Raw genomic sequence first — 27598 nt, forward strand, 5'->3', positions numbered from 1 at the left:
CAAGGAAACGCATTCCTGGCACAAGGGAATTGTTTATTATAAAACTGTTTTCTCAATGACTGTAGGACTGCAAATTGAACACTAACGTAAACGTCAGTGCTCTCCAGTCCAAACTTCAGTTGCACATAAAGCCATATTTAATTAATCTGACCTTCATAAATAGCATCAAAAAGTGTAATTTTAAAGCATAAACTGACCAATGCACCCTGGGGATGGGGAGGAAAAAAGAATGGATAAAACACGCTAATTGCTTTGCTAATTAATCTTTAGAAGAAACTTCAATACAACAGTGGTGCATTTAGAGAAGGAAAGCATAATGCAAGCAGATGAAAGCACCCAGCCTATAGGAGCTGTTGCCGCTGTGCTTCCTCAGTTTTGTTGATTTAACTCTTTGGATGGACTTTTGCAGTAACAATACTGTGGGTTGAGGTAATTTGGTATGAACACAAGTGTGGCAACTAAAGAATCAAAATAGCCCTTTAAACATGGAAACAAATTTGTGAGTTGGTAAATATTACAACACAAATATGGCTGATATCAGAAGCATCCTTTTGATCTTCTCAAAAGAAAAAAGCTCCCAAAACATACAAGCTACATATGGAAGAAATAGAGCCTGTTTTAAGATAACTTAAGGTAAGGCAAAGCTTTAGAAGATTAGGTAGCAAGGTGGCAGCCTACAGAGTTGCTTGTATTGTGCCTGACTACTCATCTGCTGTATTTTCTGGTTGTGCCATCTTCAGGTTAGGAAAAGCAGGGAAAAAAGACCAGGATGTGTAGGCTACACAGTGATACAGCTGGAGACTTCTTGATGTGATTTCCAGACAGTCAGTTCTCCTGCATTCAGAAAAAGTAGTGGCGAAAGAGAAATTTCCATGGCCAAGGAAAACTTTTTTTTTTTTTTCCTTCTTTCCAAACTAACTTTATTTTCCAGCCTTCTCCCTTTTCTGTAACATGCATAGGTGTGGTATGCTCATTTCTTAAGAGGTCTGTTGCATTAATGGTTACAGGAGGCTAGAGCCATGTTGGTAATTCTGGGATTCCTGCAAAGAAGGTTTTAAAACAGTGGCATCCTAGGTGAGAGGTCAACGAGCTTTCTTGATCCCTTGTATCCTGAGGAAGAGGAGCTAAAAGGAACACAGGAATTGCTGTGCTTGATGAGAAGAGGATCTATATAACATACATTGTCAGTAGAGAAGACTCGGGAAAGAAATAATGACCTGCACGTGGTGGTGACTTAAGTAGTGTGACTGAATTATGTATCACACCTAGTTGCCTGCCTTGCTGTGCTTCCCCAGGCAAACAAACAAGCCCCCTGTCATTGGACAATAGCTTCTGTGCTGGTCATTGTGCTGGGCAGAGATCACGAGCTACTGGGGTTGTCTGCGTATCACAGGGTAAGACAGCTCCCAGAGCACTAGCCAGGCCAAATTACCCTGCGTGCCCCTTCTGCCAGCGAGCCACCGGGGTGGTGGTGTGGGCATTCCTAGAAGGAGATTTCCTGTGCTCCCGTGCTCAGCCTATCATCCAGGAAGCGCTTGCTTGCAGCAGGGACAGGTTCCAGGGCTCTCTGCAGCCTCCAGCTATCCTGCGTGCCCTTATCGCGATGAACTCGGGCAGGGCTGATGGCCCAGGGGCTTGAGGTTGCCAGCGCACAGGCAGGTGCTGGTTGTAGCAGCCCAGGCTCAGGTTGAGCCACAGCTGCTTGCTGGAGCAGAGGAGGTGTCGGCAGCTGATTCCATGGTGCAAAATCAGGTGGTGTGTGCCTACAGAGGCGGCTACCAGACGAGATTCCCAAGGCTTCTGCAATAGTTGTGGGATGAACACACAGGAAACAAGGAGATTGCTGAAAAAGGTTTAAATTCGATTTTTGTCCTCCCAGAGTTGTTTGGAAAAAATGGTAAAACTGTCTCCAAAACAAACCATTCATAAATGGTGGGCCATTACCTGTTATAACTGATTTTAGGCTGAAGAAAGAGCTGTTACTAATACTTCACATATTGAGCAACATATCTATTGAAATAAATTAATTTATCACAACCCAGTAGTGAAAAGAAGCCTTGGCCACTTTATTTAAATAGGTATAAATTAAACTTGGGACCCAGGTGATCCTGAATTTCATTTAGTACCCGTGTTTCTTCCCCTTTGGTACACCTGTTTACACCAGGCCTCGCAGCGGAACAATTTGCTGATCACACTTGGATGTAAGACAGTGCTATGGATTTCCAAATAGTCCCAGGTGTGCTCTGGCCCCGTGGGTTGGAGAGGCTGAGCAGCTCTCATCAGGTGGCATGGAAAACAAGCTCAAGGAGGATTGGGGACAAAGGAACAGGCTGTGGCTTTCCTTCACACGGGAACGTGTGAAGGTGCTCTTTGCGGGGGCACCCATCCCCAATTTTCTTATCTCCTGAAAAGTTATATTTAAGCAGATGATCCCAGTGGAAGCCCGTGTTACAAGGTAACCCACGTGACACCACTGATAACAACAGCTCCCCTCTGACAAGGTGAAGCTCCAGAGATGTGGAGCGTGCGTTGGTCTGACCCAGAAGGTGTGACGCGCCGTACTGCACACCCATCGCCTTGCTGCCTGCCCAACCGCATTGCACCCAGCCCCTGGGGAACCTACTCCAGGGCCATGGTAATTGAACTTCCCAGGGAAAACGCGTTTTACAAACAGACGCACCACACTTGTGAGTTTGAAAATAGAGTTGCACCAAAATCTCCACCTCCTCAGGTGCAGCAAGTATGATTTTCTCCACAATTTACAATACACTGAGTGCTGGCTAAGACTATGCTTTGACTCCTAATAAAAAAGTGATTTTCTTCTAATAGCAGACATGCTCCAGTCTTTATTCCAGAAAGCCTACTCTTTGTGTTTTGCAGGTCTTCATCTTAAAATGGGGTTGTAGAGCCATTCTTACAACGTTTTAAGATGTGACATATGTCCCTCTCTGGCTTTCCGTGCCTTCCGCAACCTTCCACCTCTCAGCGCTGCAGCATTGCCTTTCCTCCTTTGCCAGCAGGATCAGATGCTACAGCCCCAGTCCCCCCTCACAGTTCCCCATCCTGGTGGCAGCCGCCCCCTTTCCCAGGTGCACCAGGGAAGAGCAGAGCTGCTGAGTGCACAAGGCAAGGACCTGCCGTCCTGAGGGAGTAGAGAAGTGCTTTAAGAGGGAGCCCTGGGCTTCAGGAGGGTGGAAGAGGAGATGCTGCCAGTGCTGAGCTTACTGTGGGGTGGCACCTACCTCCCTTCTGTCTGACATGAGGTTAGCTGGGAAGCAGGGTAACGAGAGGAAAGGGAGAGTCTTACAGACCTAGGGAGCCCCTTATCCCCTTGTTTTATAATACTGTGGTACATATGGGTAATAATTTTTGTTTATTTTTTTCCATGAGAACAGCAACATAAAGATTACCAGGGTTTCCTGTCCTTGCTCCCTACCTCTCCAGGAAATCCACCACTGCTGTGACAAGCAGTTACCAGCTGTAAGCTCTTGTTGTAGTACCGTGGCTGAGCTTTAACACAGAATTTAGTATCTGCAGAAACAAGATCCTTAGTCACTATGCTTTTAGGTTTTCAGACTGTTGATCTTGGATACACAGCCAAGGGAGAAGGCCTTTCCTGCCTGTTTTCAGTTACACCATTCAGGAATTAGTTAATCACGTTGCTTCAGCAATATCTGCATCATATTTTGCTTTTCTTCAGAGGCAGCCTTTCAGCCATTAGCATCATTATTACCTGGCTAGATGTACATTCTCATGAATACTTTCACATTTTAGCCAGATGGAGCATTTTTGTAATTATACGTCCAACAGCTTATGGCCAGGTACTTCCTTTCTACCTGATTCCTGCTCAGCAATTTAGTTTAGAAGTTGCTCCCACCCAAACCTCTGCTAAAAGTACCTCAAAGGTAATCTTTGAAGATTGACAGGTCCCAAACTTCATGAGTTTGATCTAGTCCCGGCTTAAGCTACCAGTTATGCTACCCCAAGCCCTTCAGTCCAGCCATTTCTATTACGTGCATATGACTGAACCTTATCGCAGAAGAACGAGTTAATGATTTGCAGTCCTGGAAAGACTCTGGTTTCTTTTAAACTTACCTTTAGTAAGCGATGCTCTCAGGTAGTTTCAGTGCTTGTAAAGCTACGGCGTTGCTCTGGAGATCTTTTTACCACTGGTTGACAACATTGTCCATTTCTAGAGGCGCTTGGCTGCCCCCATAGCACCCCGTGGAAAACTTTGTACTCTCCCATTGCTTTTGCTTTGTAGCTACACTCTTAAAAGAAAATACTAGAAGAACTGAAGTTACTTCCTTCAGGTTCATGCCAGGTTCTCTTCAAAGCAATTCAGAGAACTTGGTTTGCTCAATCTTTTGACACGAATTAAGTTGGTTTCCAGTTCCAGGTAATGTACTTGACATACACAGCACTGGCAAGAGACTGGTGTTTATTTCTTGGATAAAATTACACAACACGTGCCCTTGTTATCAGTCCCTGATCCATTATCTTTGGCATCTGCTGCAGAGAAGCTGCTGTTATGCAATGGAAATTCAGAAGATCTCTTGTACTTCGCTCACTTCTCCTCTAACCCAAGAAACAAGTATAAAACAGCTCAGTAAACGCAAGGAAGCCTCCATCTGCAAGCTCTTCTCCCCATTGCTGCCAAGTGCTTCAGAGTTGCTTGCACTTCTCCAAGTCTGTTTCCTTCCCCTAATGACACAGATCATTGCCATCCTGATGGCAGCCAGTAAAAGGCCAGCGTGTATAGATATGCCCTGTAACTTTGAACGGAAAAAGGGAAGAATCAGGAAGAACGTCAGCTTTTGTTCTGCTACATATAAGATGCTTGGGTAGAAAAGTTGAAGAAATATAGAAACATGCTTTGAAATAGGATTTTTTGTAAAAGGAGACAGCTCTTTATCTCCCATTTGAGAGAAAACTGTGTGAAGGACTAAGTTGTACAAAAAAAAGGAACTGAGAGAACTGCTTGGGCAAAAGAAGGGGGGCATGGAGAAAAATCAAAAGCAACAAGAAAGAGGCAGGCATAGATTACCAATTAATTTCAGATCAAAGGAAAATCCTGATCAAAACCTTTCTCTTCTTCTAAAGAGGCATCACCCACTTCTAGTATCTGCTGCAAAGAAATGAGCATGCTTTAGATGCAGACCCAAGAGAACTGATGCAGAACCAAGAGAGCCTGATACCCATAAAGCTTGCAGAACATTTTTCACAGTTGACACCCCAGGCAAAAAAAAAACAAAACAAAACAAAACCACAACAAACAAACAAACAAACACAAAAAGAAAACCCACTGTAGTGCAGAACATCAGCACTATGGTGGTCGTTCGCTGGTCATTTTCCCTCTGTGCTGGCTTTGGGAGAGGTGCAGCACAGACCCGCATCTCTCACCCTGTGCACTGCTTTGCAGCACTTACCCCTCGTCTGCTGGACAGGTGGCATGGGCCCTGTGGCTCACATGGAAGCTGTTCTGCAGCTACACTAGTTTTGCCATCAGGCCACCTGCCTGCCTCCATACTGGCAGCTGACACGTGCACCACTGGCAGGAGGCTTTCAGGCAGGTGAAACAAAACATTTCTTAATTACAGAGGCAGAGCAAGGCTGGATGGGAACAGAAAAATCCACACCAGAACGAGAGCAGGTGTAGTGTATAAAGGGAAAAGAGTCATCACTTTGCAGTTTGGTTGCACACAGAGCAATTCATGGCTGTGATTAATTCATTAAAACATCAGAATTCTAAGTGAGTCCAGGCTCAGCCAGGCCATTGCAAGTGGCCCATTTGGAAGACGTAGCCAGATTGTTTTCCAGATTTTCTAACCTTAAAAAAAAAGCCTTGACAGGTAGGAATTTCCTGGGTACAGCCCATGCTCCAGCCTTTACATGGGGGGAGAGAAGGGAAATGATCATTTGTAGAGTTTGAATTTACACTTTTTCCTAGCTTTCTACTGGGCAAACAATTTACTTGACTCTTCCAGAGCCTAAGTCACAGCTGTAACCATGTTCACTTAGTTCCTGTGCGAGATGGCGATATTTATAGCAACTTTCTCAGTCCGTGGTTTAGTTGACTCGTTATTGCTACATTTCTTGCAGACACCTTGGTAGAATAGTAGTAAAAGGCAACTGCTCCAGCCCAGATTTTTGTAGCAAATTACCTGTCTACTCATCTGCCTACAACAGTATGAGTCAGAGGAAATTACTGTTTATAGTTTACAGACCACATGTGACACTGAGCATGTTTGAAAGCAAAGTCCCTGCCTTGAATAGCTTAGATTTAAATTAGCTGAGGCAGCAGAGGAGGAGGGAGGGCAAGCAAAAGCGAGTCTCGCCAATTCATGGCACGGTGCCTGGTAATAGGTCACCAAACAGGAAAGAAAACCCTGGCTTCATTATCAACAACAGGCTAATACCCAAGTGTCGGTGACTTATTTCCTGGAGGCGGCTCAAAACACGAACCAAACTTATTTGGACTCTTATGAGAGAACTTAGCTCCTGCTTTAATGCAGGCAGGATGGAGTACTTTGTTTTCTCAGTGCCTGAGACATCCAAAGAAATCAGCCTTAAAACATCAAGTGTTACTGCAAAAGAATGTAGCAGATTGTGTACGTGGCAGGTATTGTACACAGATGGTGCCAACAGATGGATGTTGGCTCCCTCAAACATTGAGTAGAGGTGGTGGGGTTCCTCTGGGGAGGGAAAGAAGCGCCCTTCAGCACCCATTCATCAAGCTGGAGCCTCTTAAGTAGGATAAAGAATGAAAAAGCAGGAACGAACCGAAAACGCTCAGAAGTGACATGTAGTCAGAAAGTTACTACCAGAAGGGTGCGTGTGAGTAGTGTGTAGGTAGGGATGCAGAGTTGTAATTAGGTCGCAGGGACCAAAAGACAAATAACAGGACAAGCTAATCTAATACCTGGGCTGTCAGTACATAAGTGCCAGAGGATGAACAGGAACAATTAAAAGTTTTTACACAGCTAATTATGTTGACAGAGGATTTGTGTAATAATAATAAAAAAGAATCACTAGATTAAAATATTGTTAAAAGGATATTTTTTAAAAAATAGAAGGTGAAAGCACAGGAACTAGGCCACAAGAGCTACAACAGGCTACCTGCTCGAGAATAAAAGAAATAACATTTTGATAATAATCAAGTATCTGATGGAAAAGCAGTGCACTAGGAAGCAAACAGTGCATCAAGCTCTTGCAATAGTTTATGTAAGCTGTGGGAATGGCTTTAAGTCAACCATGATTACTAGGATGAATCTGGTTAAGAGAAAAAACATGTATGGAAGCCAAACATGAAACAAGCTCGTCATTCTGGAGGAAGGAGAGTATGCAGCAAAATAAAGGCGTTCCTGCATATTTTAATAATTCAGAACCATTAGAAAGCTTCCTGTTAAGATAATCCTCAGAAATAACATTACAAAAACCATAAAAATACCAATATATCATCATTAGGAAGTCTAAAACACAACAAATAGATCAAAATAGAACAACAGCTGATTCGAGTATCTGCCTGGACTACGCATGTTCTGCTCCACTAATTAAAACAAAGGCAACCAAAGCAAGTCAGAAGACCAGCAGATAAAATAGAAAAACAAAACCAAAAATTTGAAAATGAAACCTTATAGATTTTTAAGACAAAGCCAATGGTTAAAATCAGAAAAGAAACAGGGCTCTGGAATTGGGAGGTCAGTCAGGCAACACGAGCACATATAATGATATGTATACCAGGAGTGACAGAAAATCTAGAGTTTAATGTCAATGTGAAGAACAAAACAAGCGTATATAACTGATTTAAGAATTATTTTACCCGCAGGAAAATCATTTTTCATATTAGTTGAAGTTAGCAGTAGCACCAAAAGTTAGGAAAAAATTTAAGCTTTGTCAAAGATGAGTCACAGCAGATGTGAAAATTTTACAAGTGATTTATCCAGAACTTACAGAGGTTTTGATTACGTAAAGCAAATATAGCCTTTCATCAACTACAAACTGAGTAACACTGTTTAGTGCATTTTAGATTAACACTGAAAACTAAAAGTGATTTTTTTCCTTTCCACTTAGCTATCATATATTCTGGGACAATATACTATCACAGATTCCTAGCTAAATTAACTTATTCCCAATTTACAAAAACAGCAAAACAGAAGTTGTCCTTGGAGCTGCAGTTCTAAGCAGCAGTGTTTATTTAGAATATATTTTTAAAAACAACTTTAAACATCAAACATTAATGCTTCTATTACAGATGTCATCCCACAACTGAGCAAGCAGCAAGATGTGAGTTTAAAACATACAGTATGCTTTTCTACATTAAAGATAAAGGATTACACAGTTAGGTTTACAGAAACCCATAGGACAAATCAGCCTACAACAACAAAACACAGTTCCTGAGAATTTTAAGATTTCAGTAAAGACTCTCATTTTAAAAAGGTCACGAGACAAGTATTTCGGATAGTAGCTTCAAACCTCTACGTAAGAGCCCTGCCAGCCTGTGGTTCACTTCTAAAGTGTACATGAGAGACAATCAAGAAAAAAAGCAATCCTGTTGCAACCAGGATTATGTTTACTAACCACAGTTGCTTGCATCTACACTGGAATTTCCCCCCATCTTACTCGAAGGTCCACAAAAAGATTTGCAGTCCACTGGTTTACATTTACACATTCCAATGTAAGACAAAGGTAAAGCTGTGTGTAACTGAATGATTTTGGAAAGGATGTTTCATCATGTTAGTAAACAAAAGCTCAGCATCTCACAGATGAAAGAATTTGTAACTAAATATTTTGGTTAGCCATTAAACAGAAATCAAAGTCTAAAAAAAAGCTGTAAATTCTTGGAAATAACATTGAAGAAATAACTCACAGAACACAGTTGATGTTGTACATTTTACTTAAATGAATTACAGCAAATTTCACCAGTCCTATGATTTATAAAGTACACAAAATATGGACATAAAGGAAACCAAAACCCGAAGACAATCACATATGTGTGTAGGTACATATAACATACACACACAAAATGTGCAAATTTCTTTTAATGCAAGTTCAACAAAGCTTGTGCAGGATAGAGTTGTACAATGTTAGTGGGACAGAGTATTCTAGATATCCTAATGACGTTTTGTATCTACAGCCAGTGCAAACTTGCAAGGCACAGACTCAATGCTGACACTGTAGTGTTGTAAGTTACATTCAGGCACATCTCATTTTGATTTTTATTTTTTTGAACAACTACAATGGAAGTGCTACATCTGTACTAAAGTGCCAGCCTGTTCTCAAAGTTTAAGAACTAAATTGATGTAACCTACATGCAATAATGATCAATAGGGTTCTGAGTAATTTATCACTGCAAAGTCTGTGGCTAAATCATGTGAATGTATGCTATTTCCCAAAATACCTCCTTTACATTCTTCAGAGATGACTTCCACCTTGCCAGCCTTGACATGTGGAATCTTACTCACACTTTTTTCTGTAACTTCAGTCACACTCTTGCAGAGAGCAAAGCTATTTAAAAAAAAAAAGAGCCAGCAAAAACAACCTTTCAAGATACTTGCATTTAACAAATCTTTGCTAAATTGCATAGTGAGGTGTGTATCAGCTAGCAAAGAGTTAAAAGCAAAAGCTGTTTAAGGCAAACTTTTAACACAGCATAGCAGAAAAAGCCAAACACCAGGTCCATCAGTATTTAAACAGAGTACTGGCCCATAGAGACTTATCTTTACGATGCTTTCTTTCTTACATTAATAGCAAACCCACACTTGCAGTATGCTTGATTAGCAAATTCTGTTGCATTTTTCTAAATGAAATGAGAGCAATTAACATGTAGGCTGATTGACTAATACTGAAAACACGTGACAAATAGACTCTCTTCTACCCCTCAAAAAAGGGTTTTTTGAGCCTCCTGGGAGTTCAAAACTCAGTTGTACCCAGGGCGAATATACCTAAAATTGAACTAATCATTTAAAATTTTCTAATACTTAATACAAGTCACCACATCACTTTGCTGCCTCACCCTAAAGTTGTATTTTCAGTATTATTTTTCAATAGAATACATTTAATAGACATCTGAGGAAGACAATACAATACAAAAGCTTAAGGGTCTTTGCAAAGAGATCTTCTATTCCTTCTGTGAAGTAAGAAAGGAGTGATTTTATTGGCATTTATTTGTAGTGCCATCAATAAAGACAAGAATACTTAAAAAAGCAAAAATAGTTCTAATGTTCCACATACATCTTTGGTTTAGCCTTCCTGACCAAAATCTTCTGTAAACTTCCTTAACTTCTCCAGGTCCTGTTCATTAACTGTTGGTTTTGTGCTAGCTAGCGACCTAAGCATATCGTTCTGTGGAAAAAAAAAAAAACAAATGTATTCAGAAACAAGCATAGTACCACTGCTAACAGTATTGTTGCCAAAAAAATGCTTAAGAAAACCTTTTAAAACAAGATGACCATAGGAACTCCTATTTAAGCAAAACTTCAAGTAACCCCAAACATTTCTGCACACAGGCCAAATTTTAATTTTTGGAAGACAATTAGCAGTGAGTTTTTCAAGAATAAAACCACAATCTAAAGTTTAGGTTTCAACCTCTCATCCATTCAGCATCTATTGAAGCATTCATCACTGCTTACTGGAACAAACTGAACTTCCTATCTTTTTTTTTTTTTTAAATCTACTTTTTAAGTACAACAGTTTAAAGTTGAAAATAATCAATTGTTCCCATGTATTCTTCATAGTCCATCATGGTTAAAAACCCATGAATGAAAGGTACAAGAAAACTAATCAAGTACTGGCCAAAGGCAACTGAAAAGACTAGGTGCTCATATTACTATAAAATCATGGGTAAAGATGAAAGTCAACACCATGACTTTCCAGATTTGAAATCTGTCTCATCATACTACAGATACCCTGCTCAGAAAAGCTTAAAGCCTGGTTTATTTATTTTTAAGGGCAATAACTGCTTTTGGACACTGAAACAAGCTCTGAAACATGCAACTGTAGCACATTAGAGCTTAAGTTCCATTAGGAGCACTCAAGGAATTATTGTATTTAATTCCAGGAGAGATAGATGACAAATCCACTTACACTACACAGACAGAAGTTTTAGGGCAGGCCTGCATTTGCACACATCTTTTTGTGCTTCCTTAGTATGCAAATATACACAGATAACTCTCCTCACATATTATTTATATTTACAAAGCAGTATATACTGTTTTAGAGGTTTGTGATGCTCATGCAACACACTTTTCCTTCATTAATTACAAGAACATTTGCACATTAGAACTGATATCAGCACAAATTTGATATCAAGTCCTTTCCTCAGTGCTCTTAAATTCTGAATCTTTGGGGTGAAACATAGAACAAGTGCCCAGGAATTTTATTCATGTATTTATTCACAGTGAACTAAAATTCCAATTTGTCTTGAATAAGGTATTTTATTCCTTAGACCAAACCAAGTATTTTAACATAAACAGAAAAACATCTGAAAGGTATTGGAAAGCTAGCTCCATCACCTTTGAAGAAGTTTAACCAGAACTACCACTACATCCATCAGCTTTTTACATTTTATTGGATATACTTGCCTTTATGTTTTGGCAATATTAAATTACAGCATATCATTCCCGATTTACACGGAATATAATTTCCCACTCCTCTCTCTCCTTAATGCTATAGGACAATGGGAAGATAACATATCACAGGGCAGGGATTTTGGAAGTTTTAAATGAATAAGAGAAATGAAAGAGTAGTGGAAGATTCAGATGCTGCCTGTGGATGAAGGGACTGCAGCTGCATGGCACCAAACAAGAACAATAAGAAAAAAAATGCTTAACTGGGATGGAGAACTGGCTTGTTCACAAGCATGCTGTACATCAGGATTCAAGTATTATCTGGTATGTCCAGCATGTCTGAAAACAAACAGCTCACCCAACTGCCTTGCATACGTCTTTGAAAAAGCCTTCACTTTAAAGTCTTCTCTGAGTTTTGCAAATCAAAGAAATGTCACAAAAAAAATACCTACCATGGAAACTTGTGGCTCCAGTAACTTATCACCTGGAACATCCATCCATGTCATTTCTTCAGCTTCAGGATCACCTGGAGAGCAAGGGGTGAACAAATCTACCATGATATTCGGATTAGACACTGATGGTCCTTTAACCTAAAAAAGAAAAACAAAACAAAACAAAAACCCTTTACCACTCAGTTTTATATGAGTTTGTTTTTTTAAGTCAAGAAATTGAAGCTGAACATCACCTTTAGAGCACAAACATTCTCTGAATTTATGTAGATGCCCTACCCATAGGGATATCATGTCCAGTGAAAGAGGAATTGCATGAAAGTACTGGCATCATTCACTTTGAAAACACACAGCTGCAGCCAGATACTTAAATTCACATCATATCAAATCTTATGAGTCTCCTTCTCTTTAGGCAGGAATGTCTGTAGAAAGCTAACATACCAGCAATACTATTTGGAAAAGACGACTCTTCCTAGTCCCTGGTCACTTTGGGAGTCCATTCATCACTGGTTAACAGCTTTCTAAATACTTCTCCAGTAGTTATCCCTGAATGCCCCTCAAGTCAGGCAGCCAGATATGCCTTTTTAAACTTTTACTTACTGCACTACAAAGCTCTATGCACCTGTTCTGAGAGCACTCGATCGAAAATAGGGCCATCTAGTGGGAGAACTGAAACCAGTCTCTTTTCCAGATGGACGGACAGACCCCTAGAAGCTGCACCAGGTGTCTCTTTCCTTTCTGCAGCGTGTATCTAGGACCCACAGTTCTATTTTCTTTCATCATTATCTGAAGCATCACACATCCACAGGAACTCAGAACATATGCAAAGACTGAAAGCCAACACACTAACCAGCTGGTTTTAACTGCAGAGAACTGTATTTGCCATTCCAATCTGCTTTTAAAGCACAGTGCTTTAAACACAGGTTGTAACATCCAAAACACTGACAAACCTGAGTTATCATCACTTGGAGCAAGCAGTAGTTTACAATGAGTTACTGAAAACTGAGCAAAGTGCTGTTTAGCTGGGACAAGTTGTCTGTTACTATGCAAATAGTTAATAAAGCCAAGATTTTTCTTATTTTTATAAGAAGCTGTTTTGTTAGTACTTCAACTGGATACAAGTGGAATAAGCTTGACTTTTGTCGGAACACTCAAAGTACTACAGTTCTTTTTCTAGCAAAAGAAGTAATAGGTAAGGATTGCATTTGGTTGCTCTGTAAACTGTGACAACTGAGGTTATTTCATTGTACTGTGGCAGTCTGAGACATGCCTTGGATGCTTGCAAGTTTCAGTGAAAGGCTAAAAAGGTAACAACCCATTGGTCAGAAATGTCATTGTCATTTAAAGTCAATAAATAATGGATAAATACTTCAGGCATCCCTACTGAAAGGAAGGAATCAGCCAGAAAGTCCCTGATACATCATTTTTTTTTTTTTTTTTTAAAAAAACAAATACAATTTATGGCAGTGCTACTGCTTCAAAATACTTTTTCAAACTGTTCTTTGTATTTAAAACTAGGAAAAGACCCTTAAAAACACTTAGAGTACATTCTAGGGGGCATTTTAAGGGGCAACAAAATGATGGCTTCCCTTTACAGAATCAAAAGCCTCTGCAGAATACCTTAACCCACCTTCACCTGCAATACATGAATTTCTGTTAAATGGAACTTTGCAGTAAAAGTGTAAACAAAATTACTTTTGGTTTGGGTCTCTTAAAAAGCAAAAAGTTTAAAAAGATTTCTTATTTAATTGATACATTTTTATGTTTTTGGAATTCTGTTTATAACCATTGATAACCTTAACACATTTTTTCCCCCTCCATTGAAAGCATACTAGTTTAGAAACAATATAACATCACTTGTGCAGATTCTCTGCGGAGAAGAAAATATTGCACAGATTCAATGGATTTAAATCGGTCTTCAGAACTCTAGAGGGTTCTTAGTCAGATGAAGTTTTTGAGATCCAAACATTCAGAAGAAATGTTTAAGTTAGCATATAATGCGTAGACATCACTGCAAGATGAGCCAAACATATCTATAGTTTCAACAGCCATTTGTTTCATTGTTTGCTCAGCATGGAACCTTGCTCAGCTGTCCTATATCTTTACTACTGTCACAAATAGCATTAGGTTAAGATTCCAGTAAAAACAGTCACCTTAATTTTTCAGTTTGAAGGATATTCCAAGCAAGCAGAATGTGCCTAATTATAATTCGTGTTTCCATATTGATGAGAAATACATTTATTAACACAAACACTACAAAAACATGAAGAACCATGTAATTTGATACAAAAAAAAGAGCACCTCCGTAACACTCCATTTGAAGTTAACTTCAAAAACCGAATGCTTTTAACATTTTAATACTAGCTAGAGGTGAAGAGTCAGAGCTTGGATTACACAGAATGAGTACCTACAAACCAGCTGCATCAGACTTACGGCAGAACTTGTGTAAAAATGAAAGGAGCTGATATCCATGTACTCTCTTGAAGAAAAACAAAGGACAGCATATAAACATTCATAAGCATTATTACCCAAACCAAACTCAGTTTACCTGTAAGAAATTTTCTGATCAAGATAATTTTGAGTCAAAATAGCATGAAAGTTTTTTTGAGTCTTACTTACTTTTTTAAAGTGAGTAGCTGATTGCACTGTTCTAACAGGCTGCATCAGTGCATCACGTACAATGATGCTTATATCTGCACCAGAATAGCCCTCAGTTCTTTTTCCAAGCTCTCGATAATCTGATTCTGTCAGGTGATTTGGAGTTGACCCAAGGTGAAGTTTGAACATTGCAGCCCTGGCATGTTGTTCAGGTAAAGGAATATAAATACGCTTCTCAAACCTGGTTTCAAGAAGAAAAAGAAAAAAAAACACTCCACAGACGCTGGCTCATGCAGGTGCACAATGGAAAGAAGCTTATGCAAATCAGTATATAGTTTGTTCCTAAGTGAAACCACTTCTTTCTAATATTGTATTATAAGCTATTAAAAAAAATCCAAGGCAAATATTCAACAAGCTGTTCTCATAAATAATACTGTAGCCATCATAAGCCAACATCCAAAATATAACAAGTATTTCCTTTTCTATAAGAAGTATTTCATTTTCAGGACAAAGATCTTCTCTTCAGATTTTATTTTCTCCAGGTTCTCTCCAGCAAATTTTTTTTTTTTTTCTCCTTATGTTTTTTTCTTTTAAGTCTTTAGTGTTGAAGTACATTTGAACAGTTTTCACACTTGGAGAAAGAACTGCCTCATAACATGCTGATAAAACCACTTTCTATGGTTTCTAACTACTTAGAAGAAAACTTTGTAGTTGGAAACAAATTTGAAGTCATACTCTCAACAGTGCCGTCAGTAGAAACTGTGGATGCCTGCAGATCTTCCTTTGAAGCAGCATCTGCTCTCACAGTAGAGATTACCTCCCACCAACAAAATGAGAAACTAAATTATGTAAAACAGAATTAACTTGCTACACATGACAAACTGTGCCAAGACCATGAAAAATTGTGTTACTGCCATGTTGTACAAGTTCCTTTGAGTTTTACAGACAAAAATTAGATACTCTTTCACACTGCAAAGAATGACCTGAAATTTTAGGTTACACATCCATTTCTGTATCTGTCTATAAAACTATAGCCATACAGGATGGAAGCGACCTCTGGAGGCCACCTGGTCTAAACTCCCAAAGTACAGTCAACTTGAATTAAGTATATAGGTAAGAGTCAATGGCACTGTCACAAAAAAACAATGTTTCTTTAGCCTACAAAAATGACCATTGTCCAAGTTGTGTCCTCATCACAACGTAACCATACTTGTAATGTGACTCCATTTGTCCTCTGCTGCTCTGCAGCTGAAAGATCCAGTTCATCAGATACACGTACAAAAGCTTTTCAACTAAAGAAAAGCAATTAAAATACACTCTGAAAGATCACACAAGTTGTGTGTGACCAGTACAAAAACTTGGTAGTTCTGCATAACATAAAATTACATTTCCATGAAATTACTCAAGCTATTCAACAGCTTACTACAACTGAAATGGGCAGCTTTGCCCCCTCTTGCCCTTCTGAGCAGCATGTTTTGTATCTTGTCCCCCTTGCCAACCACAAAATCAACGAGCAAAGAAACAGAATAGTCTTCTGCTTGCCCAAGCAGAATTAGCTGACCAAGATATGAAATAAACTACAGGGTAAATACAAGGGTGAACAATCCACCTCTTAAGTGGCAATGGGCTTTTGACTCAGTCCAGTTGTGTCTGAGAACATTTGCTATGTCTGCAAGCATTAATTACTGCCTCAAATAGCCTTACGCTGAACCGTCACAACAGTTGCAAATGTCACAGCATAAAAGAGCGCCATCATACCTTCTCCTGATAGCGGAATCCAAAACCCAGGGTATGTTTGTTGCTCCTAAGACCAATATTCCTTCATTGTCGACACCAACCCCTATATGAGGGCAGAAATCATTTCACCATTTAGAAGATAAACAAAGACTGTTTTAAAACACTGTCAAGATTTAATGGGGTGGAAGTACAGATTTCTTTAATGTTCTCATGCCAGCTGTACTTAAAATACATGCCTTAATTCCTCTGATTCTGAAAACCAGTAAACCTACCTTGCATCTGGACTAGAAATTCTGTTTTAATCCGTCTAGCAGCCTCGCTTTCATTTTCACTTCTTGACCCACATAGTGAATCTATCTCATCAATGAAGATAATGGAAGGTTTGTTTTCTCTGGCAAGCTGGAACAAGTTTTTCACTAATCTTAAAAAAAAAGAAACAGCTGCAGTTATCTTAATGTAAACGCCATCAGAAACACACAACTTAGGATTATGAGTTACTTTGTTTAGAAAAAGAAAAAAAATGTAGACCCCACAAAATGTATTGATAGAGCTACTCAAAAGATACAACATTCTTCCAGCTCCAACAACTCTACATTATGTGGAGGGAGATACTACAGTATAAAGAGCAGTGAAGCATCTTTGAGTACTCCATGCATGATTTTGCAGGCAAACCCTTCTTAGTTTTACACTTCTACAAGACAGATTTAACTATATAAAACCACCGATTTAGAAAGAATCAAAGCAACATGGCTTTGTCTTATTTAAGATTTGCAACTGAATCTGATTACCTCTAGAGATTTTCTAAGAAATATGTACATTCTTATAGTTTTTTTTTTTTTTTTTTTTTAATATTACAGAAGAAGTCAGTTTGCCTAAAAAACCCAAGATGAATCTTAACATACTCACAAAGTTACAAAGGAAAATAAATAGCAACATGCTGGAAAATTCTTCAAATCACTGACACTAATAGCTTTGGGCAACAGTCCCAACCTGAAGAGAAATGAAGAAAAATCACCTCCATACAGACAAAGCAATACCATGTGTTAACCACAAAGCTGTTGACACAGATGACTGGGGAGGTGACAAGATAAAAGTACCCCAAAGTTTCAGACTGATGCAATGCACAATCACAGCTGAGTTCAGAAGGGGTGGTGATCCCCATAGTGCTCATGACCCTTCCCTTAAACTTAATTTCTTTAGAGTGTCTTATCTAGCTCTGTAATACTAATTTCTTCTTGCTGGTATTTCTCTGGACCTCTGGCAACTCCAACTTACTTTTCGCTCTCTCCCAACCACTTTGAGACCAGGTCAGAGGAAGATACTGAGAAGAAAGTCGAGTTGTTTGCTTCTGTTGCAACAGCCTTTGCTAAATAAGACTTTCCTGTTCCTGGTGGTCCAAACAGAAGAATCCCTCTCCAGGGTGTTCTCTTTCCTGCAAGAAAGAAACCATAAGCCGTCAAAAAACTGTATCAAAAACAAACCTATTTTTCTGATGAATCCTCCCTAATTTATTAGGCTTTCTGTATCTACCAAAGAAACTCCTGTCAGCCACACCACTAAGAGCTCAGCTGGAGTTTCTGATACATCAGTATAACGTTCTTCTCATACTAGTACCACTCCCAACGTCAACAGTAGCATTAGATTAAGAAATAAATGCTGTTAATTCTGACCTGTAAACAAGTGTGGAAATTTAATGGGCAAGATCACTGCCTCTTTAAGAGCTTCTTTGGCACCTTCAAGGCCTGCAACATCACTCCATTTTACATTTGGTCTCTCTATAACAATAGCACCTGTAAGAAAAGATTATATAAATTAGCGATGCACACTTTTCACAGCTTCCATTTGAAAAAAAAAATGCCCATGTTCATAAGGAACAAAATCAAACCATTTCTAAGTAGATTTAAAGAGTAAATAGTGTTAGTCAAATGGATGCTATTTCACAGAGATTTGTCACGTTGTTTTACCCCAATAAACCGTCGATAACTAGAACACTCAAGAGTGAGCAGAAGTTCTGCAATGCCCAAAGCCAGTTTGTAACTGACCAGAAAAAAGGCATTTAGTATTCACAGAGCAGTATCTTCACTAAAGGTACCGAGACAGCATCTCTCACTGAAGCCCACCATTGTACTTTCCAAAATAATTGAAGTTTCATTGTAAACAAGGAGGGAAATAATGCAGTTGCATGAGCCCAGCACTTACAAGATCCTCTAGCAGATAAAGTAACTTGTTGGTTACCTGGATGTGCAGTAAATAGTCTGAACATCCATTGAATAGGACTTGTAAGAGCTAGTGCTGAAAGCATCAGAAGGTTTACTTTTTCTACAGTTTAACAGGCTCCATGTACAGTTTAACAGGCTCCATGTAACAGGCGTCATGGAAAGAATACAGGGATGCTGTTCGTGTTTGTAGGGAGAAAGTTCGAGTGGCCAAAGCACAGCTAGAGTTGAAGCTGGCTGTGTCTGTGAGAGAAAATAAAAAGGGTTTTTTTTAGATATGTAAATGGAAAAAGGAGAACTAAAGAAAACATAGGGCCGCTCCTTGATAGGGAAGGTCTCCTCACAGACGATGACGTAGGCAAAGCAGAGACGCTTAACGCCTTCTTTGCCTCTGTCTTCAATGCCGATGATGGGCTTCGGGACCCAGGGTGCCCTGAGCTGGAGGACCGGGACGGTGGGGATGACAAACTCCCAACTGACCCTGAACGTGTGCGGGATTTGCTACTCCACCTGGATCCCTACAAGTCCATGGGTCCGGATGGGATTCATCCCCGGGTGCTGAAAGAGCTGGCGGATGTCATCGCGGAACCTCTATCAATTATTTTTCAACGATCCTGGGAATTTGGAGAGGTCCCAGTAGACTGGAAGCTGGCAAATGTTGTGCCAATTTTCAAGAAGGGTCAGAAAGAAGACCCTAGCAATTACAGGCCTGTCAGTCTCACGTCAGTGCCTGGTAAAATCATGGAGAAGTTGGTTCTCGGACTTATTGAGGCGCACCTGGGGGACAAAGCAGTCATTGGTCCCAGCCAGCATGGGTTTGTGAAGGGTGGGTCCTGCCTAACTAACCTGATTTCCTTTTATGATAAGATCACCCGTATGGTGGACCAAGGGAAACCAGCTGATGTGATTTTTTTGGACTTCAGCAAGGCTTTTGACACGGTTTCCCATAGGATCCTACTGGACAAAATGTCCACCATACAGCTAAATAAAAACATCATACGATGGGTGAGCAATTGGCTAACGGGCAGGGCTCAAAGGGTTATGGTAAATGGAGCTGCGTCAGGCTGGCGGGCGGTCACCAGTGGGGTCCCTCAAGGCTCCATTTTAGGGCCGGTACTTTTCAATATTTTTATAAATGATCTGGATGTAGGAATAGAGGGTATTTTGAGCAAGTTTGCTGATGACACCAAACTTGGAGGAGTTGTGGACTCAAATGAGGGCGTAAAGGCCTTGCAGAGGGATCTGGACAGGTTGGAGAGCTGGGCGATCACCAACCGCATGAAGTTCAATAAGAGCAAGTGCCGGGTCCTGCACCTGGGACGGGGAAACCCTGGCTGCACGTACAGACTGGGCGATGAGACGCTGGAGAGCAGCCTAGAAGAGAGGGATCTGGGGGTCGTGGTAGACAGCAAGTTGAATATGAGCCAGCAGTGTGCCCTGGCAGCCAGGAGGGCCAATCGTATCCTGGGGTGCATCAAGAACGGCATCGCTAGTAGGTCAAGGGAGGTGATTGTCCCGCTCTACTCTGCGCTGGTGCGGCCTCACCTCGAGTACTGTGTGCAGTTCTGGGCACCACAGTATAAAAAGGACATGAAACTGTTGGAGAGTGTCCAGAGGAGGGCTACGAAGATGGTGAAAGGCCTGGAGGGGAAGACGTATGAGGAACGGCTGAGGTCACTGGGCCTGTTCAGCCTGGAGAAGAGGAGGCTGAGGGGAGACCTCATCGCAGTCTACAACTTCCTCGTAAGGGGTTGTCAAGAGGCAGGAGACCTTTTCTCCATTAACACTAGTGACAGGACCCGCGGGAACGGGGTTAAGCTGAGGCAGGGGAAATTTAGGCTGGACGTCAGGAGGGGGTTCTTCACAGAGAGGGTGGTTGCACACTGGAACAGGCTCCCCAGGGAAGTGGTCACTGCACCGAGCCTGTCTGAATTTAAGAAGAGATTGGACTGTGAACTTAGGCACATGGTCTGAACTTTTGGGTAGACCTGTGCGGTGTCGAGAGTTGGACTTGATGATCCTTAAGGGTCCCTTCCAACTCAGGATATTCTATGATTCTATGATTCTACCTTCCATGTCTAGCCATGTTCTCTCTAAGTTTATCACCAAGTCTTATCTCAATCAACTATTTGTAATTTGATTTTAGCCAACTGAGCTGTGATTTAGCCTCCTCTTCAGACTCCAAATTAATTAGCCTGATCTCAGAAATGTTTTGTCTTGACTACTGCTAGATGGAACAACTTGAATCTGAACTAGTAATATGTAATATTAGATTTTGAAACCCTAGTCAAGGCAAATCCAAAAGCCTTCCCAGCTGAACTAATGCCAACCACCCCAATACTTTCAAACACACTGGTTTCAGCTGCCCTATTTCTATACCAGGGATTTTCTGTAATTTCACAATTAGCTTTCACCAGTTATTTTCTTGACACCTTAAAACTTATGCCTTCAGAACTCTGTAACTTGATTTCGTTAAGGCTTTTTTTTTTTTTTCCTTTTAGAGGACTGAAAATGTACTGCTACTCATGGCTAACAGATAAAGCAAATAACACTTTCTCACTTTTTCAGCATCTCTGTTGAGACTTTTTCTTTCCCCACATCTTTTTCATGAGATTGAAAGGAACATTTTTTTGTTAACAACAGGAATTATTAACAATATGAAATTTGGAGTCCAAAAAACGTCATCATGTTGTTCAGTGTGTTAAAAGCACTAGAGTACAAGTTTGCAATCAACTTCCTCTGTATACACTGAAATTCAACCACTTATTTTCAATGCAATAAATCCTTCTGCTAGGTTAATTTTATCTCAGTTTTTCTTAAAGTATACAGGACTAAGCGCTCCATAACTAAAATAATTAGTAGAAATGGTAGGAACAGCAAATTATTTCAAAGCTGAAATATCAGTTATCTGCCCCAGATATACCGTGATAACTGAAATTACCGCACTGTAAGAGATTACCCACACCAGGACACAAATGGAACTCGACATCGTAGGCTTCCTAATTTTGTAGATGTAAATGAATAGCTGGAAGATTAAGCAATAGAGTGCAAAAGGCTTTTAAAATCCTAAACATGAGTACATGACAATAAACCCACAATTGCTATCCAGTCTGAATGTCAGCGGCCACTTCTCCCACAATAAGTCAAGTTGCTGCTATAATTAAAACCTTGAAAACAGACAGATTTGGGAAAGTTCCATAAGGCAAAGTCAGCTAAGAGTAAAAAGGCAGTAAAATTAAATACAGGAAATATCTGTGGCTGTTGTGGGAAGCAAACTTAGATGAGTAATGTGAAGACTGACCAGAGTTTGTACACTATCTGAGTAAGAGACTCCTACGTTAAGTTTAAAGACACCAAGGATCTCACACTTCCAAAGCATGAAAACAAATTTTGTCATTTTATAGAAAAGTCTTAAAGAAGTGCTAGGTGTGAGACACTGTTTCTTGAAGACTGAAGGTCAGATTCACGTGGGAAGAAAGCGTTTATATTGAGAGATAGGGGTAGAAGTCCAATGCTCGTCATTTTTCTGTCCTTTTAAAATACAGGAAGTTGTCCCTTAGAACTACACATGGAATTAAATAAAGGTGTCAAGAAGTAGAAAAAGCATTGCAGTTTCCAAATGTCATACAATAGCTCCCAAAATTATACAAGCTGAGAAATTCATTAAATGCATTTGATCTTTTTTGCAATGAAGTTTCTTCAGATTTGTAACCATCACCTGTCAGGAAAGCTCTGAACAATTCTTTACAATTAAAAGATCGTTAGCATCAAGCAAAGCCACTTTACTGTATAAAAAACTTGTGCTACCTGCCATATGTTGCATCACTGAACATACAGAGCATTGGAGTTCAAAAACCCAATTCTCTTACACAGCTGAGTATCAGTCATCACTGCAATGTGAGGAAATACTACAAAAACAAGAATCCATCTTCTCAACTTCTAAACTCGAGTGCAAGCTTTTCGTATTTGTATATTTGTATGATGTCCACTACCCTAGGCAGTAACACCCAAAGCACAAGAGTCAAATAGCGACACAGTTTAGCAAGTAACAACCTGAAGTCTTGCAACTGTTCCCTTTGGAAAAAACTTTCTTGATAAATGGTAGAATTCAAACAGGAAACACAAAGGACAGGAGATGAACTTCAACATATTCACAGCACACAAACATGTACCTCCATATAGACTACACTTTTGTATGTGAACAGCATATACTAATTGAGCCACTTAAAGACACTAAGTTAATCCATAACATATATGTGCCAGTAATCTAGAAATTCACTTGACTGAAGTCATCTCTATTTAAAGAAAGGGAGGCTTCAAAGTTACCTTGAAGTTGATTCTGTAGCTTCTTTTTCTCCGGATCCTCTGACTCTCCTTCCCCATCACTGTCATTCCTTGGAAACAAGAAATAAAATACTGAAATACATTGAGAGAGACTGCTGTCTTAGATTAAAAAGCAAAAAGCAGAAAGACAGCACTCTGAGGAGAAAAAAAAAAGATTTTAGGCTCTTTCAGATCTCTGCAAGTTTATATCATTGTAGTTCTGCTTTTCAAAGCCACACTCTTTCTAATCCCCTCTCCCAGCCATTTCAACTTCCTCTTACAGGTCTGATCCCTCCTCCACTTAACACACTTTACGTGCTTTGAGCCATCCTCTAGGAAACAAAAGCCCTTGTATTGAGCAGCATGGAAGCACCAAAATGGTTCAACTGTGGATGCTGGCATTTATCCCCCGTCTGAAACTGCAGTTGGGCTTGGTCAATTCCATCTACTACTATAAAAACTCTACACCCACATCTGGTCAGAATAAAGGGAACAGGAAGTTACAGAAGGAAAAAAGTAGATTAGGTAGAGAACAATGGGAGGGAAGGTCATGGCGTCATGTAGGCTCTGTGACAGTAACGACCCCTTCTATTATAAACCAGTAGAATGCAACGCAGCTCCAAGAAATAAAACTGATGAGTAGACAATGAAGGAGACTGAAAGTCAGGTGATGTTTCAAGAGACAACTGAGCAACACTTGCTGTTCAGTGCTGCGAAATAGGGCAATCTCACCTGGAGATACCTTCCTGAAACCCCTCTTCTCCCCTGTCCCCATAAAGCCATCAGCAAATGCAAAAGAGACTCTGCTTGTTCAGTAAGACTGATTCAGCTCTCTGATACGTAAAATGAAACAAAGATCTAATAAAAGGAAAGCAGTAGAGAGGCTAGGCAGCAGCATGGCACTAGAGTGATTCAGGCCATCTTATGGAACATCACCCTACAACAGAGCCTTCTGCACCTCTTACCATGCGAGACAGATAAAACTTAGGCCACGGTAATCAGTCTGAATTTATTTTCTAGTTAGCAAGTATTCACATGCAAAAGAATTGCGTCATTGGGCTCACTGCTGTTAAATCTGATAAGAACGTGTTAGTCTGAAATAGCTTTCATTCTTCAGTGAATTTCCTATGCAAGTACTCAATCATCTTAGTAAGCAAGCACAGAAAAGCCTGGGATATTAATTCATGTTATTTTTCTTTCATTAGCCCACGGTACTTCAACGTTAGTAGTCATGTGAAGTGTTTCAAAAATACTAGTGAAAATGATTTGTGAAAAGTTGAATTTTAGAATAAGTTGAATTCAGGAAGTATTTTGCTTTACCTTCTCCCGAAACATACCCTTTTCCATCAGTAGGACCAGACTCTTTAACTGGTTTTGATGCAGTTTTTTCTTTCTTTTTCAAATATTCCTTCAGTTTTTCTGCTCTGTCCAAGTATTCTGCACATCTCAATCTAATGCTCTGTTTTGCTTTATCGCCCTGTGCTTCATCTAAGAGTTTGAAGAGAAACAAAGTTTTGTTTATAGCAAACACGTGCATCAATCAGAAAACAAGACTAGATCTGTCATCTTTAAGTCTTATGCATACACCTCTCTCAGTGCTCACCACATAGCCAAGTTCTTCAACTACTTATTTTTCCCCTATGCTGTGGAAAGAAGGACTGACAGGAATGAGTAATCATCCACCAGAAATCAAAGATACACCTGAATATTGCTTTGGCTTAAAACCCGACTGAACAGGATTAAGGACAACGGCACTGGAAGTTTTTTCTGTCAGCCTGTCAAACTACTGTCCATTGTTTTAATAATTCATTTTCTAATCAAGCTCATCAAGAAGATGCTTGTGCTGAGTGATTTTATTTTAGTCTGGAAACACTTCACTTTTCCATAGCCTGCTCATTTTAGAAGTCGTTTGCAAAGAAAAATGACATAAAACAACTGAAAAAGATAGGTGTGTTTCAACAGTCACACTGTATTTTAAATCAACAATCAACATTTAAAATATTAGGTTCATGTGCTAAGTTTAACAATGCCGATGTAATTTCGGAAAAGCACAAAGTCATACTCAGTCAAAGTCCGTAAGACTTAAGCTAAGTCAATTTGTGTTTTATCAATTCCTCAGTGACTTTTTTGTTTGGTTCAGCTCCCCTCCCGCCCCCCCCAAATTACAGAGATTTATAAGTGCCCTTATGTCTGGCTAGCAACCCTAACCCGCTCAGTTTATGGCTGTACATTAAGAGAGTCCACTCTTTGCATACAAACACTGGACACGAGACAGAAAGTACAAAGAACTGTGAAAGAGAAAGCATAAAATAATTATGAGGGTAAGGAAACCGAAGGAAAATGAGAACATAAAAATCCATCCCATACATCCTTGTTGGTCAAGGTGATGAGTAAGACAGACATTAAGGAGCAAAGTTGCCAGCAGAAACGTAGGAAAGAAAGTAGCATGAGTAAATAAGCAAGAAGTGCTCTGTGGATACTACAAAGAGTTCTTGCGTATGATATGGTTATCTGCACAACAGAAGTACAGGAATCCCTGTACTTCTGTTGCATTCCCTCATTTGCAGTGGCCAGCCTGAAACACTGCAACAGAAACCCAGAGGGCAGACAGTAAAACCCTGTGTCCCTCTCTTAAAAAAAACTAATAAACACGCAAGGAAAAAAAATAATCTGCTTTCTTACAAGAAAGGAGCAGAATGTAGTGAAGGCAAAAGCTGAATAATGCATGACCTCAGTCAAACTACAGATAGCAAGTGTCAACTGATAATGAAAGTCAGATTTTAAATACTGATGTCACCATAAGAGATTAAGCTGTGCAATTTGCCTATAAAACTCTACTTCATGACCTAACACATTGTACTTACATTTAATAACATGAAGAAAATACTGGACAGCATGCTGGTACAAGTGGAAGGCTTCCTCATAGTTGCCTGCTTTGTCTTCCTGTGCTGCCTTGCTAGCAAGGTCTATTGCTTTCTGTAACAGAAACAAATAGTTAAAGTAAGTGCTGTCTGACAGCATTTTGCATAATCAGAGATTTTAAACAGTTGCTCTGACTTGTTTCTGATGTGTAGCTTTTCTGCTCTTTAACATTTACCTCAAAAAGCTGAAGGCAAGTGATTGCAAGCCTTTGATGGCACTCTGTACAGGACATTTCCATCTTTTCATGAACAGCGATAAGCAAAACTTACCAGCAGACCAAGAAGCAATAAGTGACAAGATTAATTTTCTGTGTTGTAACCATTACTGGTTTGCCTATGCAGTTTTAATCACCAATCTCTTGCATTTTTTATGGAAAAGTTTAGAAATACATTTTATGTTTTTACGCCACAGATAATTTCATCCACGAGTCACAACAGCAGAAAACCTATTGACAGCAGAGTCCACGTAGGAAGTACATGATTACAGAGCACTGAAACTAGCACCATCACTGTTCCAACCCAAAGCCGGGAGTTGGCTTAGAGACTGATGATTTTGTTAGCTTCTCTTGAAGGATTTAGGTTACTGATAACCAATTAAGAAATTCTCATCACTGCTCTAGGAGGGAGCAGGGGGAAAGGAGCTGACTAGACAGAAAACAGCTAAGTTACGAGCACCAGAAGAGTTCTATTAAGGAGAATTTAGGGATGAATTTTTTACTTGTTTACTGAACTAGTTTCAAACAGCACTGGCTGTAATCTAAGCCACCATACTGTATACACTGACCTATGGGTTTATTGACATCACTGATATGCCTTTGCTCTCGAGTGCTTATTACCTTCTATCATGCTTGGTTCCCTGGTCGTGGCCTATACCACTTCAGGACAATTAGAAATGACAGTCTGAACGTCTAGCTCATGGAAGCTTAAAAAGGACGAGTTAAAAAAAGCCAGAGATCGCTAACACTACCTAAACCTTCTATAGCTCCGTATGTGTTTTTCCCACACAGAGTCAATTTATTTTCCTAAGTGTAACACAATCACTGTGGGCATGCTAGCTAACATCAGGGAGCACGGTGGAGATGTTCAAAAGAGCTTCCCGCAGACATTCCCGTGCACGCACTCTTGCCAGTATCCAGACACACTGAAACCGCCTCCCCCCCCTCGCGGCCCAGCCGACACCCGCCCGGCACCGCCCGAGCGGCCAAGGCCTCCCCGGGCCGGCACCCTGCCCAGGCCGGGCCTTTACCTCAGGGACACCGCCGCCCGGCGGGCACCGCGCCCGCGCCCTACCTGCAGGTTGCCGGTGGTGCCCGCCATGTCGGGGCGCTGGGGGGGGAGCGGGGGGGATGGGCGCTAAGGGGGTGCCGCCGGCCGGAGCCTCCCCGCACCCAACCGAAACCGCGGCCTCCGCCGGCCGCCTTCCGCACTACAACAACGCTTCCGCTTCCGGCAGCGCCTCGCTGACGTCAGCGCGTCTCGCGTGACGTCTGCGCGCCCTTCATGACGTCACGTGCCGCGCCCCGCCCCGCCGCCTCGGGGGCGGTGGTTGCGGGTAATGGCGGCCGGCCCCGCCGCCGGTTTGGCGGGAGGCTGCGGGCAAGGTGGCGGCCGCGGCAGCCCGGGGAGCTCTGGGGGCTGCCCAGAGGGGTTTCTCTCTGTAAATCTCCTCCGGGTTGCTCAAAGGGTGCCTTTGTCACGGCTAAATAAAAGTCTCGGCTTCTGGCTTTACATCGTTTCTGTAAAACGTTAAATAGGCGTTTATAGGATTTTTGGATAAAATTCGTTTT

At 40.6% G+C, this 27598-nt stretch overlaps 1 protein-coding gene across 1 annotated transcript; it reads right to left on the reverse strand.

Moving 5' to 3' along the window:
- Window positions 1-8159: 8159 nt before the first annotated feature.
- On the reverse strand, window positions 8160-27284 carry VPS4B (vacuolar protein sorting 4 homolog B). The gene is made up of 11 exons (XM_035318255.1): window positions 27102-27284; window positions 25755-25866; window positions 24228-24378; window positions 22894-22961; window positions 18022-18141; window positions 17627-17783; window positions 16624-16772; window positions 16373-16454; window positions 14636-14855; window positions 12020-12157; window positions 8160-10344 (listed from the first exon to the last, which is right to left on the reverse strand). Exons 1-11 carry the CDS (start codon window positions 27126-27128, stop codon window positions 10243-10245), a joined length of 1326 nt encoding a protein of 441 aa, XP_035174146.1. The 5' UTR covers window positions 27129-27284; the 3' UTR covers window positions 8160-10242.
- Between the last annotated feature and the right edge of the window lie 314 nt (window positions 27285-27598).

This window comes from Oxyura jamaicensis, chromosome 2, assembly GCF_011077185.1.
Source record: "Oxyura jamaicensis isolate SHBP4307 breed ruddy duck chromosome 2, BPBGC_Ojam_1.0, whole genome shotgun sequence".
Classification (NCBI taxonomy): domain Eukaryota; kingdom Metazoa; phylum Chordata; class Aves; order Anseriformes; family Anatidae; genus Oxyura; species Oxyura jamaicensis.

Bases quoted from the DNA above. Each gene is read 5' to 3' on its own strand.
- VPS4B (XM_035318255.1), bottom strand. From the start codon at position 27,128: ATGGCGGGCACCACCGGCAACCTGCAG. The intron at 25,867-27,101 runs GTAGGGCGCGGG...TTTCTGTTACAG, and splicing joins GCACCACCGGCAACCTGCAG to AAAGCAATAGACCTTGCTAG. The intron at 16,773-17,626 runs GTAAGTTGGAGT...TTTTTTTTTAAG, and splicing joins TGGTTGGGAGAGAGCGAAAA to ATTAGTGAAAAACTTGTTCC.